Raw genomic sequence first — 17,155 nt, forward strand, 5'->3', positions numbered from 1 at the left:
CAGAAATACCGAAAAATTTGTTTGATAACATATATAAAAGGCGTGTGTATATTTCGTAAAAAGTGTATGCGCCGTATCGCTGGATATAACGTTCCAAAATGTATCGCCATCAATCGTGATCCGTATGTATAAAAACTGAATTACCAAATTCCTCTAACGTCAAGACAGAAGAATTCTCCGACTTGTTCGCGACGGTGACTCGAAAGCATATACGCAAAAACTTTGGAACTTTTCCATTACTTTAAGACGAGTGGTGGTAAAACACGTGGACGAAAACCGACTCGAAATCTCCAAGCATTTTTATCGCCTGGAAGAACGAGTTCACGTTATATAACGATGTTAAACGTTAAGGCGAGAAACAAAGGCATTTAGAGATTGTAAGGATATCGTAACTATTCGTGGCAATTTTCTCGATGAGATCCAACGAAATTACGAGACTGCTTCTGTAATTCGAAGTACAGCAGAGCTGACATATATCCACACTGATTCGCCAAAGTATTTCAACATCTATAAAAACTTTTTATGAATATATTACGCGTGTTACGCGAAACATTTCGAGATTTCATCAACGTTGTAACGAGACACGATTATCACGGTTATATTGGCAAAGTTTGAAACGAATCTGGAAATGTACGTAGAAGGTACAAGATATTTAACGCAAGTGTATGGTATATTTCGCAGAGCGAAAGATCATAAAATTATTTAAAAACTCAATTATCCATTACATTAATAAACTTCAATATCCAACGGGACCATCTCCAATGCTCGTTATACGTTTTTTTTTTCTTCTTTACTAAATATACGTTTAAATTGATGTTTCAGATCGATCTTCAATTTATTTATTCACCAATACGATCGCGACAGTCGAATCTCGTTACAGCGTCAAAGAAATTCGAAAATGTTTCGTACAACACGCACAACGTATGTGCACGCGAAAGTTTTTTTATAGTACAAGTTGAGATATTTTCCTAAGTCATTGTACATGGCAGAAACGCTATTCAACGGGGAAAACCGCATCTGCATCTGCCTCTTCCGCGAACGCATCTCCAAAGTATAAATTCGTCATTGGCATCCATTGTTACCAATCGGCCGTCTAGTATGACTTTTTCTATTTCAGAATCAAGTGACCCTCCGGCGAGCATTTCAATTTTCGCTCCTCGTTTCAATTCGGATGGGACGACTCGACGAACAATTAGTCGTCGTGCAATTTGATCAGCGATTGTCATCGGCGTATACCAGTGTCGCCCCCCACCCCCACCCCCAATCCCAACCCCCATCGTCGTGGACGCACTGAAAAAAACTCGCGGTGGAGAATCATTTTTATGTTGCAATTTCGCTTTTCTATCCGGATGCATTGTGGACCGACACGATTTTCGAGCACCATCTTAACGGTAAACGACGTTCGATTAAAAACGGAAATCTTTCCAATTTTTACCTTCGTTTACACATTCCTATCGATAATGAATATACAGGGTGGTTGGTAACTGGTGGTACAAGCGGAAAGGGGGTGATTCTACGCGAAAAAAGAAGTCGAAAATATAAAATAAAAATTTTTTTTCTTTTTTTTTAAATCTACAGTGAGATCCGTTATAACGAGACGCGATAAAGTGCACGCGTACCGAGCGAAAATTCAAAATCGATTTTCTCGAAAACAAAGCCTCGAACGAAAAATTGTTATTCTATATCTTCGACTTCTTTTTTCGCGTAGAATCACCCCCTTTCCGCTTGTACCACCTGTTACCAATGACCCTGTATATGATTGTACGTTAACGTCTAATGCTGCGAATCTTAATTTAAAAGTCGCTACTCGCAACGTGATTACGGTCATTTTTAATTACCCTTATTTTTATAGAAAATTTTATCGCTACCGCTACGTTCCAGTATTCTCTCGGTGATCGTAATACTTGAATCCTTAATATCTAGTAATCTTTAATAAGTGAGAGTTTTGCAATCGTAACGTGCGAATCGCGACTTGCCAGAGGATTGCAAAATATTTTTTTAAAGGTAGTCGCGGTTATTTCTAACTCGTATTACCTATTTTTGTATAAATTTTGTCGCAACGATTTCAACGCGATTCTATTAGAATACATTTGCTCGATATTCCAACACTGATTGTCCATAAACGAACAGAAATATTGTAAAATTTAGCGGATATAATCGCGTTTTTACAACCGATTAATCAGACGCAAAAATACACACAGTTAATGTTTCATTGAGTATTCGGTTAATTACAGGTAATAACAGGTTATGCAAATGTACGCAGTTAGGATCGTAATTGGTTGTTACAAAAGTCACGATTCGAAAAAGGTTGAGAGACACTGGTTCAACGGAAAACTTGAAGAAGATACACGGTATTCGGCAAAGATTTTGAAAATATTTATGCGATTCCGTGGATATCTGTTTTTTCGTGCTTCGTAGATTCAACGTGATTATAACTTAAATACTTTAAAATAAGAGAAGACATCGAAAAACCGTCAAGTCCCACGTACAAGCAGCATAAACGATTCACAAGATTGTGTATGCAGATGGAATACGAATGAATAAGCGAACGTTAGATAGAGTGAGAGAAGAAGGGGGGAAAAGGTGAAGTGGTAGGAAAAGACTGAAAGAGAAGAAAGAGAGGAAGAAACAAAGCGCGTCCCTTTGTCCTTTGTTATCCTTTGCTAAAATCTATATATCAGCGTGATACATTTGCAAGGAGGCTGCAACTTTTCGTTAACGTGACATTTCTTTTCGCATCCTGTTTTCTCCTTCTTTTTTGCGTAATAAATATGTACATATCGTTGATCGATCAAACGTTCGTTCCGCGTAGATGTTACAGGTTCCAACCACAATGCAATTATACCGTATATCATTGCAGTACATTTCACATAATTGCAAAACGCAATTGAATAATTATCAACGTAAAAAGAGAGAACACAATACGAAGTTGGAAACAATAATTTACCTTTAATATTTTCTAGTTTTATTTTCGAAGATCGAATTACATGCGGAAAATGGGATATTTATCAAGTGGTAGATTTATACAACTTGGTGAAGAGAAAACAAAATTAAGATGAGTACAATTTTGGTCATAAATCAAGACAATTTTATAATTACGTGTAATAATATTCGTTTATACGTATACAGGGTGGTTGGTAACTGGTGGCACAAGCGGAGAGGGGGTGATCCTACGCGAAAAAAGGAGTCGAAAATATAGAATAAAAACTTTTTTTTCTAATTTTTTTTTAATTTTTTTAAAAATCTACAGTGAGATCCGTTATAACGAGACGCGATAAAGTGCACACGTACCGAGCGAAAATTCAAAGTCGATTTTCTCGAAAACAAAGTCTCGAACGAACAATTTTTATTCTATATTTTCGACTCCTTTTTTCGCGTAGGATCACCCCCTCTCCGCTTGTGCCACCAGTTACCAACCACCCTGTATACGTATAAACGAATATTATTACACGTAATTATAAAATTGTCTTGATTTATGACCAAAATTGTACTCATCTTAATTTTGTTTTCTCTTCACCAAGTTGTATAAATCTACCACTTGATAAATATCCCATTTTCCGCATGTAATTCGATCTTCGAAAATAAAACTAGAAAATATTAAAGGTAAATTATTGTTTCCAACTTCGTATTGTGTTCTCTCTTTTTACGTTGATAATTATTCAATTGCGTTTTGCAATTATGTGAAATGTACTGCAATGATATACGGTATAATTGCATTGTGGTTGGAACCTGTAACATCTACGCGGAACGAACGTTTGATCGATCAACGATATGTACATATTTATTACGCAAAAAAGAAGGAGAAAACAGGATGCGAAAAGAAATGTCACGTTAACGAAAAGTTGCAGCCTCCTTGCAAATGTATCACGCTGATATATAGATTTTAGCAAAGGATAACAAAGGACAAAGGGACGCGCTTTGTTTCTTCCTCTCTTTCTTCTCTTTCAGTCTTTTCCTACCACTTCACCTTTTCCCCCCTTCTTCTCTCACTCTATCTAACGTTCGCTTATTCATTCGTATTCCATCTGCATACACAATCTTGTGAATCGTTTATGCTGCTTGTACGTGGGACTTGACGGTTTTTCGATGTCTTCTCTTATTTTAAAGTATTTAAGTTATAATCACGTTGAATCTACGAAGCACGAAAAAACAGATATCCACGGAATCGCATAAATATTTTCTATTAAACGTCTTACGACTTATGGACAATAGTGTACGTATGAATGGTATGCCTGAAATCAACACATTCATGCACAGTAGGTTGATTAAGTTCTTTACTTCCTCTGTAGGACACGCTACTAGACAATCAAGGATAACAGTCATTACCGTGCCAGTTATTGTTTCTATTATCACCATCCGTTTGACAGTGGTAAGAGCAGAACCTACCAACACGCTTGAACTTATATATCAAGATACGTACAATTACTTCCAGATGTTTAATGAACGATGGCGATGACGATAATCGTAAACGTAAGCGTTCTTCCTAGTTGGATAGTTGAATCATTACGGAATTTTTATTTATTTTCTAAATATAAGAGGAAGAACATTTTTGAAGAATTATTAGAATTGTTAGATTTTTATCTATCAATTAAATATTAAATTGATTAAGTAAATATCATAAGACGAGTAATAATTTACGTATTATGTGAATTCTGTACAATTTTGCAATTTTAAATTTTTTATTAATGAATAAACATTCGCAATTTAATAATTATCAATGCAAACATAATTAATACCAAAACGCTAAAACCAAAAACTTCCGACACAATTTAGTTCTCACCATCTTGTCTTGCGACCGCTTTCTTCTCAATTCGCTTCGTGAAATTTTGTCCATTGTATGTATAGAATTTTTTCAATAAGAATACTTTGCAACGCGTGTATCGTTCTTTCTTTCTTGTAACCTACATTTTCAATAATCTTTACGAATGACTTCAATCGTGTGTCATCTACGATTTGGCAAAGTAACGAGCGAACAACAATGTTCCATCGAGCAACTCCTGCTTTTATTATCTATCTCTTCTTCGTAAAGGCTCAAGTTACATAGTTTACGAGCACAATGGTCGTAGCCGTCCCATCATTTATTTGGTTGCCAAGTGTAGAGAATGGGTCAGTTCTTAGCGCTTAGGATAGTGTTCGCTTCTATTATGACTGCAGACCATCTATCATTCGCGATGGTAAATTCAAAATCAATTTCTCCGCCTCTAAACAGCGGATAAGTGAACACCCCGACCGTAAAACTCTCTACATGTACATATTTGTAAATGTATATGCAGTCTTACGTTAAATCTTTAAACTTCTCTCAGCTTAACATTCTCCGGGATACTCATTCATAATACTTTTAATACTTTGGACAAGCATTCGTTGGATCGATTGTATGAAATTATCTTCCATATAAATACAAATTTGGAAGAACTGGCGGATTAAATTCTCCGTTTGTCGACAGAGAGTTAGTATCGATGTAACTTAATCGACTAATTTTAATTATCGTCCTATCTACTTAACGACAATTCTTCTATTACTTTAAAACGAAATTAGTTCCTCGATGAACAAATAGTTTCTATTTTATCTTCCATACGGTGTATAATTAATTTCTACAACTATTCCGAAGAACTTTCAATTTTTAATAAATGTATACGAGCATTTTTTATATTATTATACAGAATGTGTATACGGTTATGACAGCTTACAGCGAAGGAGAATAAATTTCAGTAGCTCGTGGATTAAACTTGAATTCTCCAGTGAACGAGTACGCAGTAACATTCGACTATAGTCAAACATTTAACTTTCACAATTGGCAAAATAAATTTATTACGACGAAGATTAGCTACCGACGAGACCAGTAATAAAAAAGCAAAACAGTTAAATCAATTTCTTTTTTTTGATAAGAATTACGTACGTATCGAATAAGAATGAAACGAACTCTACGAATGGCAAGAGTCGGTGGATAGAACAGATACCAATCGGATCGAATGTTGTGCAACATAGCGTACACATTCGACTTCTATGAATAGAATAAACCGCGTATTATTGCAAGAACGATTTTACTCTTTAAGAATCCTCATGAGGAAATTATTGAACCACTTTGTGCCCCTTGAACGGCGCCACATTAGCGCCAATAAGCAAACAACCGGCAAGTGTACCCACATATCAACGGCACCAGCACCAACCAGCAGCTTCTACGAACGGCAATTGTTGTACGTTGACTTGTCCTCTCTCTCTCTCTCTCTCTCTCTCTCTCTCTCTCTCTCTCTCTCTCTCTCTCTCTCTCTCTCTCTCTCTCTCTCTCTCTCTCTCTCTCTCTCTCTCTCTCTCTCTCTCTCTCTCTCTCTCTCTCTCTCTCTCTCTCTCTCTCTCTCTCTCTCTCTCTCTCTCTCTCTCTCTCTCTCTCTCTCTCTCTCTCTCTCTCTCTCTCTCTCTCTCTCTCTCTCTCTCTCTCTCTCTCTCTCTCTCTCTCTCTCTCTCTCTCTCTCTCTCTCTCTCTCTCTCTCTCTCTCTCTCTCTCTCTCTCTCTCTCTCTCTCTCTCTCTCTCTCTCTCTCTCTCTCTCTCTCTCTCTCTCTCTCTCTCTCTCTCTCTCTCTCTCTCTCTCTCTCTCTCTCTCTCTCTCTCTCTCTCTCTCTCTCTCTCTCTCTCTCTCTCTCTCTCTCTCTCTCTCTCTCTCTCTCTCTCTCTCTCTCTCTCTCTCTCTCTCTCTCTCTCTCTCTCTCTCTCTCTCTCTCTCTGTCTCTCTGTCTCTCTCTCTCTGTCTCTCCCTCTATAAATAATCTCTATAATTTCTAGAGGCCTGTGTCAGCGAATTCTCCGGTGGTCTCGTTTCGCATAAAGGACTTTGAGCTTATGTGACGCGTGAAATTATAACGGCGGTGAAAAAGTAAAAAAGAGGGCGGCCAGGCCAAAGCATTCTTTGAATAGTGGAATTATTTGCAGTAAGAAAATGAAAATGCAAAGGCGACCGGTTAAAGCGCGTATAAAGGAGAATGCTTTTTCTGCTATGACCCTGCAATTATATTATTCCGTGCCGATCCTTTCTTCCGTAAACTTCATAACCGCCATTTGGTTTATTCTTTGCAACGAGCTGGTGTGAGAAGAGGAGAGAACGAGGAAGCGAGAGAAAGAGGGACAGAGAAAACACGAGTGCCGGTGGTGGTGGTGCGGGGATGTGGCTGCAGGAAGGCTTAACTGCGAACCGAGAAAAATGTGAAAATCCAGACGAAACAAGGATATTTACATACGCAACCGTATTCGAGTGATATCTCACGTGGCTACCCAGATGCTAACCATCTTAGAAGAAACGTTCGAAAACACAGGGCTGTTTCATGCTCCGAGATCACAAGTAACGAGATACACTGTCGCGGATGAATAAAATCTAGCAACAGGAAAAGTAACATCAACCCGGTAAACTTTTGCCGCGCGAAGAATCCTGTACGAACGCTTAATAGTTCAAACAATGAACAAAGCGGTGAATTAAAATTGAAGGCATCCCATAAGTGGGCACATGAAAGGGGAGAGAGGATAATATAGGCCATCGGCAACGCCGCGATGGTGTTAGAGCAACTGACGGGGTAACTACTTTGAAAAGAAAAGTTGAAAGCTCACGAGCACCGACGCCTTTTCTTCTTCGCTCGTAGAAGTACTTAAGGCGCTTCTCTCCCGGTTCATCGTGATATCAATATTATAGAAAGAAATGAAATTTCAAGTTTATATAGTAAATCTTTCCTTTCCTGGTTTCTCTCCCCCTCGCTTCAGGAAACGAGTAACACATTCGCGATTAATCGTAGAAATCTCCCAATTTACTAGCAGAAAAAATAAATTTCAGGTACGTACGATAAATCCTACCTTTTCCTCGTTTCCTTCATTTCACGAAACCCATAATTCACACAACGAGATCCCCTCTTTTCACTTACTATTAGCAACATGTTGCCCTGGTTTGTCGTCGTTTTGCACGTGTACTGCGTCCGTGGTAATCCTTAGTATTTATGTATTAGTTGAAGTTATTTAATATAAAAAAATTAACATAACAAATGTTATTGGCAAAAATTGTATCGAAATACGCTATATTATCCATTTCGTGTAGATTGCATAGAATATAGAATTATTGAAAGAAACATAGAACTGCAAGATTATTTTACGCTACTCGAATACCTTAGAGGTTCTGAAATTTAAGAAATTTAAGAAGCGTTCAGAATTTATATGGTTGGTAATGTTCCGATATTAAGGAAAACAATCACAAGGCTACTATTTCTAAAATTCTACACCGAGGATACTCTCATCGCCAAAATAATTCACAATGAACGTTTACTTAGATTATTCTTGCACGGTAGAACTTTTTACAATACCCAAGCCAACATTCGTGCAAACATTCCTTCCAGCCGGAATACTTGCCACGACACCATAAAGCATACATTATAAAAATTTCCCCGAGGAAAAGAAAATTACAAAAATTAGCGGTTCCAAAGCGAAACTACGTCGAGCACAATAAAAATTGGCTAAGTTCGCGGTATCTCGAGTTACAGGAGAGAGTAACGCCCGCGCCTCTCGTAATTTCGACCGCGACAACCATGTTTCACTCGCCGTCTGTGAAACTTGAAAAAGACGATGATAAAGAAAATAAAACAAAACGGCGCGTCTTTTATTTGTTCCTTTCCTTTTTTTTTTAATTTCCATTTTCTTTTATTTTATTAGAGCTTATTTTATTTCTACTAGAACCTTGCTTGTTCGAACAGATAGAAAAACAAAACAGTTTCTATAGTCTTCTTCATTCATACTGAATTAAAAGAAATCATTATCGCTATAGGAATTATACGTATAACGAATACGATCATACAGAGTTAACAGAGGCTCTCACCTATAGATTCGTAAATGTACACGATGAAACTGATCGTTCCTTTGTTCGCATAATCGAACTGCGGATAAACAAAATTCTACTCGATCGAATGGAATCGTGTTTTGTTTTTGTTAGAATTACTTACGGGAGCGGCTGGGTGTCTCGCCGGCGCGGGGTACATCTTAATTGTGGCTAAATAATCCGCAAGAATCACACGCGTCCGCAATGTCCTTTGTACACGGTCATTTCATGATCCATTCCCCGGCTCGATCTTTGCAGTAACATTCTCAGGATCTTGGAGAAACGCCAACGGTCTTCCCTCGGTGTTCAGCATCAAGATCTTCGCCAACTGTAATTATAACACGACATGATTCGTTACTTTGAACAAAACCAAGGTGTTTCGTAAACTTCTTCCTGAGAAGTCGTGATTTCGCGTGACGCTCTTGCTTTTCTTAGAACCAAATCATTAGTCTTACATAGTCATTTACATGTTTAGACTATACCAGGTAGTTTTCAATCTCCCGATGGGATTATAAGTTTTGGACTAGTTTTTAATCGCTCGCTGAGATTATATGGATAACATGAATATGTATAAGTCCCTTAGAAAGCAATTCGATCGACTCCACTTTTACTCAATTTCGCGATCTCTTTGCTATTTACGAAAATACAGATAATCTTTAAACGTTCGATCTTAATATTCGATATAATTCTATATCTATATGAGATATATATGTATATTCTCTGATTTTAATGAATAAGATATTTTAAAAAAGATAAGGCGTCCGAAGAGATACAAACGTTAGAAAGAAGAGAGGAGAAGGGCAGGTTTAATTTTTAATTAATTTTATTCACCGCGAGTATAATATAACATTACCTAAACTAAAACTATTGGTTTGAGATCTTTTCCTTTCTGTATTGTAAGTACTAGAAACATACAGTTTTTTGTTATTTATTCGGACAAAAATAATTGTATATTATACATATCAGTTTATTTATCCGCTATATTAAATATCCGAAGTAAATTTTCCGAATTTACAGTTTTACAACAATGGAAATTATTTCTTAAAATTCTTTCTAAAACCAAGATGATCATACTCTATTGATAATAAATTACGCTGGTAATTACAGTTTAAATATTCAATGGGTTACCACTGTAAAAGTTGGATGATTAAAATTGCGCATACATTAACTACACTATCGCGTCGCACGGACACGACCGACATACCGAACCCGGCGAGCAATTCGTAGTAGCAGAAAGAAGACCGTAAAACAGCAGGTTATGTGCATTTATGTTCATCGAGAAGAAGAGAAATTTTCAGTAATCAGCGAAGGATTCTGAACGACGTTAAATTAATTTGTATCGATCACTGTCACACGCGGAATACGATTATTCGTATGAAGATAAAATCAACGTCCCGAGTATAAAAATACGAAGTGCTATAACTTAAAATTCCCAATCAACTTTCACAACGACATTTCATATTCCTCGTACGAGCACGTATGACATGGAAACTATCGAAAAATTCATGAAAATAACTGTAAGCTTAATGTACGAAAAAAATAAAAAAAATAAAAGCCATCTCCCATTTTCAATTTTCATAGGGCGGAAAAATTTCCAGCTACGCATCGCATATGGATTTCGAAATTATTTACACGGCCGTGATGCGTGTGTATGCGGTTTCATGAATCTGGTCGATCAATTTATCGTTCGATTTACGAGCCATGTAAACCATGCTCCGTCACCATTTCGAGAACATTTATCCTAATCTCCAAGGCGTGTTTCTAACGCAAGGCGACAAAGAACGGAGAGAAAAGTAGGAGCAAAAAAATTGGGAATAAAAGAACGGGAGGAGGAAATGGAGCAGCAAGGAGAAAAAGGAGATAGGAAAAAGTAAGTGCGCCCAGCGCGCCCTCTCGTTTAAACCAAACGTAAAGCTGTTGCACGAACGAAATGTCACGTACGGAAATTGTGTGTTGTATTTAAAAAAAATACTGTTTTCGGTAAACAGTTTACTTCCACGCGGCTAATACTTTCTTGCGTCCAACACTTTCGTTGAACGCATTCAATTATCGATTAAAAATGACGACGTATCGTGGAACGATGTATCGAAATATCGATAATGGCGGACGACGAACAAATGACTCGTTATAACCTATTAGCGATGCATGAATTTAATTCAACCGTAGGGAATGGTAATTCAGGGAAATTAAAGTATAAACGATCGACTAGCTGAATTAATTAAACAAATTAAAAAATATCTCGCTACTTGTACAATTTATTTACCTATACCTACTCGCCGACGATAATATAGATGTTCCTTTTGTTTTTCTAATATCGCGTATGATCTTCGAAGATCGTAGACATCAGGAATTTAACGTATATCTCGCGATAATTTGCACGTGTAATTTACTCCTTTGTGACTTTAACACGCTATACCGTTCGGAATTTGAGACAGGTAATTTGATTTGTCGAATTAAATGGGTCACTCGATTATTTAAATGGCTCGTGTCACTTTTCAAGAAACTAGATTCCTCCGAGTATTTGAAGTATTTGAAAAAAATTTCATCGAATTTAAATATCTGAAATCTCTTTATGTTTTCTTCAAATCGAATTAACAACTTAGTGAAGATTGTAACCTCGCCGTTATGAATTTCACACATGATTCATAATACACACAAAAACTACACCAAAACAAGATATCACGTTACTCCTCGTTAATGATAAATTAGCAAAACTCGAAATGATTCATAATCTTTACAAAACATGTTAACATTACGAGTAAACAAGAATGTTAAAATAAATGTACTCTCGTGTACCAGTATATATACGAGTATTAATGGCTTGCATTAGGGCAATTTGGATCTTCCTCAAGTAATTTTCACATAATAAATCAGTTATATGAAACGAAGTTCGCGCATGTGCGAATTATGTACATATGTATTAAATAACGAAGCGCAGCACTGTTTATGACAGCTATACATGCAAATTCAGAATTGAAAGTGACTGAATAATTTAAAATACCGGAGTGAAAACGTTCAGGAATAAAACGTAGTGGAGTATAAAATTTTTCATCGAAACGAAGGATTTCGTTGTTGTCATCATTTCCACATTGACATACGAGGCGATTTCACACACGTGCACGTGTCATTACGGGCTCTTTGTAACGCCGGATGATGTTTCGTGTAACATGAAAATGGAGTCATGTAACTCCGTTAACAGACCATTCTCCACGGATAATATATTTCACAAGCGATGTATAATGGAGCGGGCGTACGTGAAAAACTCGCAGCCAAATTTGAACAGTCATTTCCATCAATTTGCAATATACGGATATGACGAAACGATGAAAACTTTCAACAGTTTAACTCGCGACGCCTTTATGGCCTGTTTTCTATCGCCCGATGTAATAACATACAGATCGCAAATAATCACCGGCCAAAAATTTACGATCATTTCTTTAGTTGTGGTTACACTAAATTTTCGGTTAATTTTATCATTCAAGATTAATACCATGGATATGTCAGTAATCATTTTCTTCATTTCAATAGATTTTTAATTAAGGAATTAGCAGAATTTTAAACTGCCCTTTTTAAATCCCAAAGATCTATGAAATACGCGGAGACTTCAAATCTGACGTTGTACATAACCTAAATGTGCTCCCGCAATTATTCGAATACTTGTAGAAATCTTTTATAAATATATTATGTGTATTATACAAAATATGTTAAAATTTCTAACACTGTAATAAGATCTGACTATCATAATTACATAGGTAAAGTTTGAAACAAATCTGATAATGTGATATAGAGCAATGAGATATAGAAGCTACAAGATATTTTTTAGTGCAACTAAGTACATATTTCGCAAAAATCATAAAAGTGTCCAGCGGTCAGTTATTCGTTATATACAAATAACCTTGACATATTCAGCAGCACCATTTTTAGCACTTATACGCTCTACATTTATGCTACATACTAATTCATGTTACATATGGACTAATATAACATAGAATAATAATTTATTGGAAGTAAATATCTTACAGCTTCTACACACATTCTCGGATTAATTTCAAATTTTTTCCATGTAAATATCAAAATTGGTTGTGTCCCATTATATGATAATGAAATTCTCAAATATTTTATATAACACGTATATACGATGAAAACATAACGTATAGAATATACAATACACATACATAATACATGTATTTTATACGGCAAATGCAAAAATATGTAAGTATGTACATACACACTTTCATAAGCTATTGTTCCTAGAAAGAAAAATTTACAGGGGACGATCGATATTTCGAATACGTATCTTCAACGTTTCTACCATTCGTCAAACAATCCGAAGGTATATGCGACGCGAGACAAAACGGTTGAGCTGTGTGCTCAGATGAAATTCGTGAAAAGGAAAATAAACAAGCATAACGTTGCAGCTGTTCAAAGACACCTATACGTCCGGTTGAAGGAAGGGAACCTATTACCGGACACAGCAGTGCACGGGCAAGTCACGAAGGAAGTTATCACGAATCTCGCTTAATCGCCATTAAGATCCTTAATCACGCGATCTCCGTGATTCTTTTCCCTCGTGATCGTTATCGCGACATGGTCAAGTACCGACGCGCGTGCTGCACTCTGCAACTTAAAGGATTTCCCACAGTAACCCGCGCATTAACGAAATTACGGTTTATCGACGGGAACCAATAGCGTAGCGTGCGACTTGGCTACGTGATGCGCGCGCGTATGTGCGCAGGCACGTGTCATCGATAAATGGTTGACATTTTATTCGATTAATTAACATTTAAGCAAAAAATTACAATGAACAATAACGTTAATAAGCGATACTGCTTGATGAGCCATTACACCGTAGCGTCTAGTATGTACTAAATATCGACACAAGTACTATAGTTAATTTATCAGAAGGTCGAGCAGTTAATCGATATTATTAAGGTTTAATACTTAAACATTTAAATATATATAGTACATACAAATCATTGGTATAATAGTAAATAAACAACACCATTTCCCTTTCTATTTATTTTCTTCCTTGTGTTATCGCAGTTAATCGTATATCTAATAAGTTTATTGGCCGTTAAAGAAATAATGTATATGGAAATACCATGGTAAAAGAAGAAAAATGCATAGTAACAGATCTAAGAAGCCGACCGACGAAGAAAGTAGCGAGTAAAACGTGTCGATTGTCTGGATGATTTAATGAGCCATGTACGGTTGATTCGCGATTACCCCCTCCCCCGCCGCCGCTTGTAGCTAACTCCCATTCCCGCTACCGTCGTATCTCTTTCCAGTAATTTACTTCGCAGCTGTGTCGCATCGAAGGTGCTGCCAGTGGTACTGCTTATTAAACTGAGAAAGAGCGAAACTCGTCACTGACTTCTTTCAAATTAGTTTAATAGACGCAGGTTAACGGTTAACCTCACAATGCTTCATATTTTCGTGTTACGATCTCGTTCTCATTTCAACGAACTAAATCATTTTCATCGTTTCAAGAAATACTTTAGTATAAAATTAGACTTGAAATCGAGCACGTTATCAACAATTTTATTTAATGATTTGCAAAAAGTTAAGGAATGTTTGAAAGACAGAGAAACGTAATTGAAACGAAAATAACCCGAAAGACACAGATTAAACGGGTGCTGCAATGTTCTGACGGTTGAAAGATCGTCTTATCGTTTAAAACATCAGGCCGATTAAAATCAGATTTAACCAGACGACATGTACCCGCAACTACGTCGTTTTCGAACACGTAATTTCCGGTGCATCGCGAAAAGCTATTGAAATCTGCTAACATTTCTATAATTACCGGCCATTTGAGTTGGCAACGAACTGAGCAAAGCAACTGAAAGCAATTATCAAGGTTAATGTTACACGATACAGGGTTGTTGATAAGTTCTCCTACACGATGGTATTACCACCATGTGACAATGTATATAAACGATACAAAGTAAATTAATGACACTATTTTCGAAAACGGAAAACATCAATACGGTTTGTTGACGGTTTCTGTTCAAAACGTTACCCTTATAGATTGTCATTTTATATCGTCGTTAAACAAATAATAAACCGGGTTATCGGGTATAATTGCCGACTATCACGATTTTGAACAATTAGCATTTCACGAGAACAGAATCGACGGTGAAGCGTTTGTGTTTACACAAAAATCTATCGCGAACACGTTAAACGACGCGGCAAACAATAATTTCTCCCATTGGCAACAGACGAATCGGGAATGGTCAATAGAAAAAGCTGTCAGTAAATAATACCTCTACTCGTGACTCCTTTCCTGCTTCTTGCGTTTCGTTTTCTCAGGAGATACGTCTTTAATCCACCTTGGCACTATGCGAAAAAATATAACCGACACACACCGATGATCTCTATGCACTATCACAAACACTTCATGTATATATGTGTAGTTCAAAGAAAAAAAGAAAACGCGTGCACAGTGTCACACATATACAAATATGTACATATATCGAACGTATAAAGCGTCGAGACGAATCGCGAACGTCACAACCGCACCGTACAACGAACGACGCTCGACTGCGAGCCGGGTACCGAAGTGGATGACGGGAAACGTGTGAACGCCGCTTGCCGCCGCGGCGAACACCAATGAGCGGCTACTAACACTATCCATCGCGGCAACGACACTGACACACCAATAAGGGGACACGAATATACACAAAGGAGTGGAATGCCCGTCTCTTTTCTTTTCATAGTCCATCCTTCTTCGACTCGTTTCTCAGTTCGTCGAGTCAAGGGCGTCGACCGACAGGGGCGATTCGTTGTTTCCTTATATCAAAGAAACCAATAATGGCAATAATGGCTAATTTCATAATAATTATGAAATTGCAAGTTTTCTTCTCTTTCAATGATACGACCACAACATCCGTCGAGCGAATTCGTTCTACTGTTGAAAACGGCCCACGAAAGATCGCACCCAATGCGGCTTCTATTATCGGAAATTGTAATACCTATTTAACTTACTAATACCACGCCGCTAATGTCTTACGCTCTTGCAGCAACTTTTTACCGAAGTTTTGTCGCGACTTTTTTCTTGTCCGCGTAAGGGAACGAAAACAATATTCCGACTCATATTTCGCATAAGAAACAAAGCAACATAATTTCATATAATTCTTCTACTAACTTTTAACACGTGTTTACGCGTGTTTTTATTTGGTAATGTATGCAATCAATATGTAACGGATATCGTACTAGATCTTTTAATTCATGGAAATATCCGGCTTTTCTGTTACATTTGCGCCCTTTGTCACGGTTGCTCGACACATAATTCCTCACTTTAAAAAAATCTTTATCGACACCCCTGCTTTCGGTTATCTCACTCGCACTCGGTACTAGTATCCTCCCAGTTGCCATCCTCCTCGCACACACACAGTAGATGCGACATATCGTGCGATCTCTGTCGCGCCTCGGTGTTTCTTGATCTTCTACCTCTTCCCGCCATTTTGTGTCTCACTTATTCGTTCCATCCCCAAACTTTCGACCTCTGTCTTACAGGTGCACCGCATCATCGCTATCGTTGTTTCGCTCGCACCTATCTTTTGTCATACATATGTCTCTCGCGTTCCGTCTCTATTCATCTTCTTCGCCCTCTCGTTTTCGGCTCGTCTCACTTTTAACCGTGTATACCGCGATCGTCGCGTCTGCGTTCCTTCAGCCACCGGTAGAACAACAGAGACCACCTCTCTGTGCTTGTCCTGCTTACACTTAACTGCAACGAGGCGCAGAAGGAGGAGTACCGGAACCAAGTGCCGAACGTTGCTTGTGTGTCGCGTGTACGGAGTGTCGGCAGCGCGCATAGGACAAAGACAGAGTGAGTCAAAGTGCTAGAGCCGGACAACACGAGTCAACCGGCAATGTAAGGAGAGACCTTTAGGTGGGTGCAAGTGGCGTGATAGTGTAGGTGATATTCCAAGCGTAGCTGAGAGCGTGTGTGTGCTCATCATATTACACACTGCTCATACATCGTGTCTGCTGCACTTTGAGGGCGCGAGGAGATGAATCCTCGATTCGGTTAAACGCCCGCCAACTGGGGATGTTCTAAATCAGGCTGTCTACCTGCGACTCGGCTTTCTGAAATTCCAATACCCATATTCCTCTCTCTCATCGCGCAGAATACGAAACAGTTTGTAGATGAAACACATATAATCGTAAGAATCGTGCTCGTCACAGTTAACAAGAATCTGTATGCAGATGGCGGGAATGAAGGAAAGATTCGAAACGTCGTGATATATTTTTATTAACGTGATATATATTTATTAATTTTATTATGTGGGAGTGAAAGAGAGAGAGA

At 37.8% G+C, this 17,155-nt stretch overlaps 1 protein-coding gene across 1 annotated transcript in view; it reads right to left on the reverse strand.

Annotated features, from left to right (window-relative positions):
- The window catches only part of LOC100744796 (protein groucho), a 118,859-nt gene extending 103,390 nt beyond the window's left edge, over positions 1 to 15,469 (reverse strand). Inside the window, exons 1-2 of the mRNA XM_012380684.3 lie at positions 15,108 to 15,469; positions 8,969 to 9,172 (exon numbers count right to left, since the gene is read on the reverse strand). Of these exons, the coding sequence (XP_012236107.1) occupies positions 8,969 to 9,004 (36 nt within the window). The 5' untranslated portion in view covers positions 9,005 to 9,172; positions 15,108 to 15,469. The remainder of the gene's footprint in view (positions 1 to 8,968; positions 9,173 to 15,107) is intronic.
- Between the last annotated feature and the right edge of the window lie 1,686 nt (positions 15,470 to 17,155).

This window comes from Bombus impatiens, unplaced genomic scaffold (genome assembly GCF_000188095.3).
Source record: "Bombus impatiens unplaced genomic scaffold, BIMP_2.2 scf_0106, whole genome shotgun sequence".
NCBI lineage: Eukaryota > Metazoa > Arthropoda > Insecta > Hymenoptera > Apidae > Bombus > Bombus impatiens.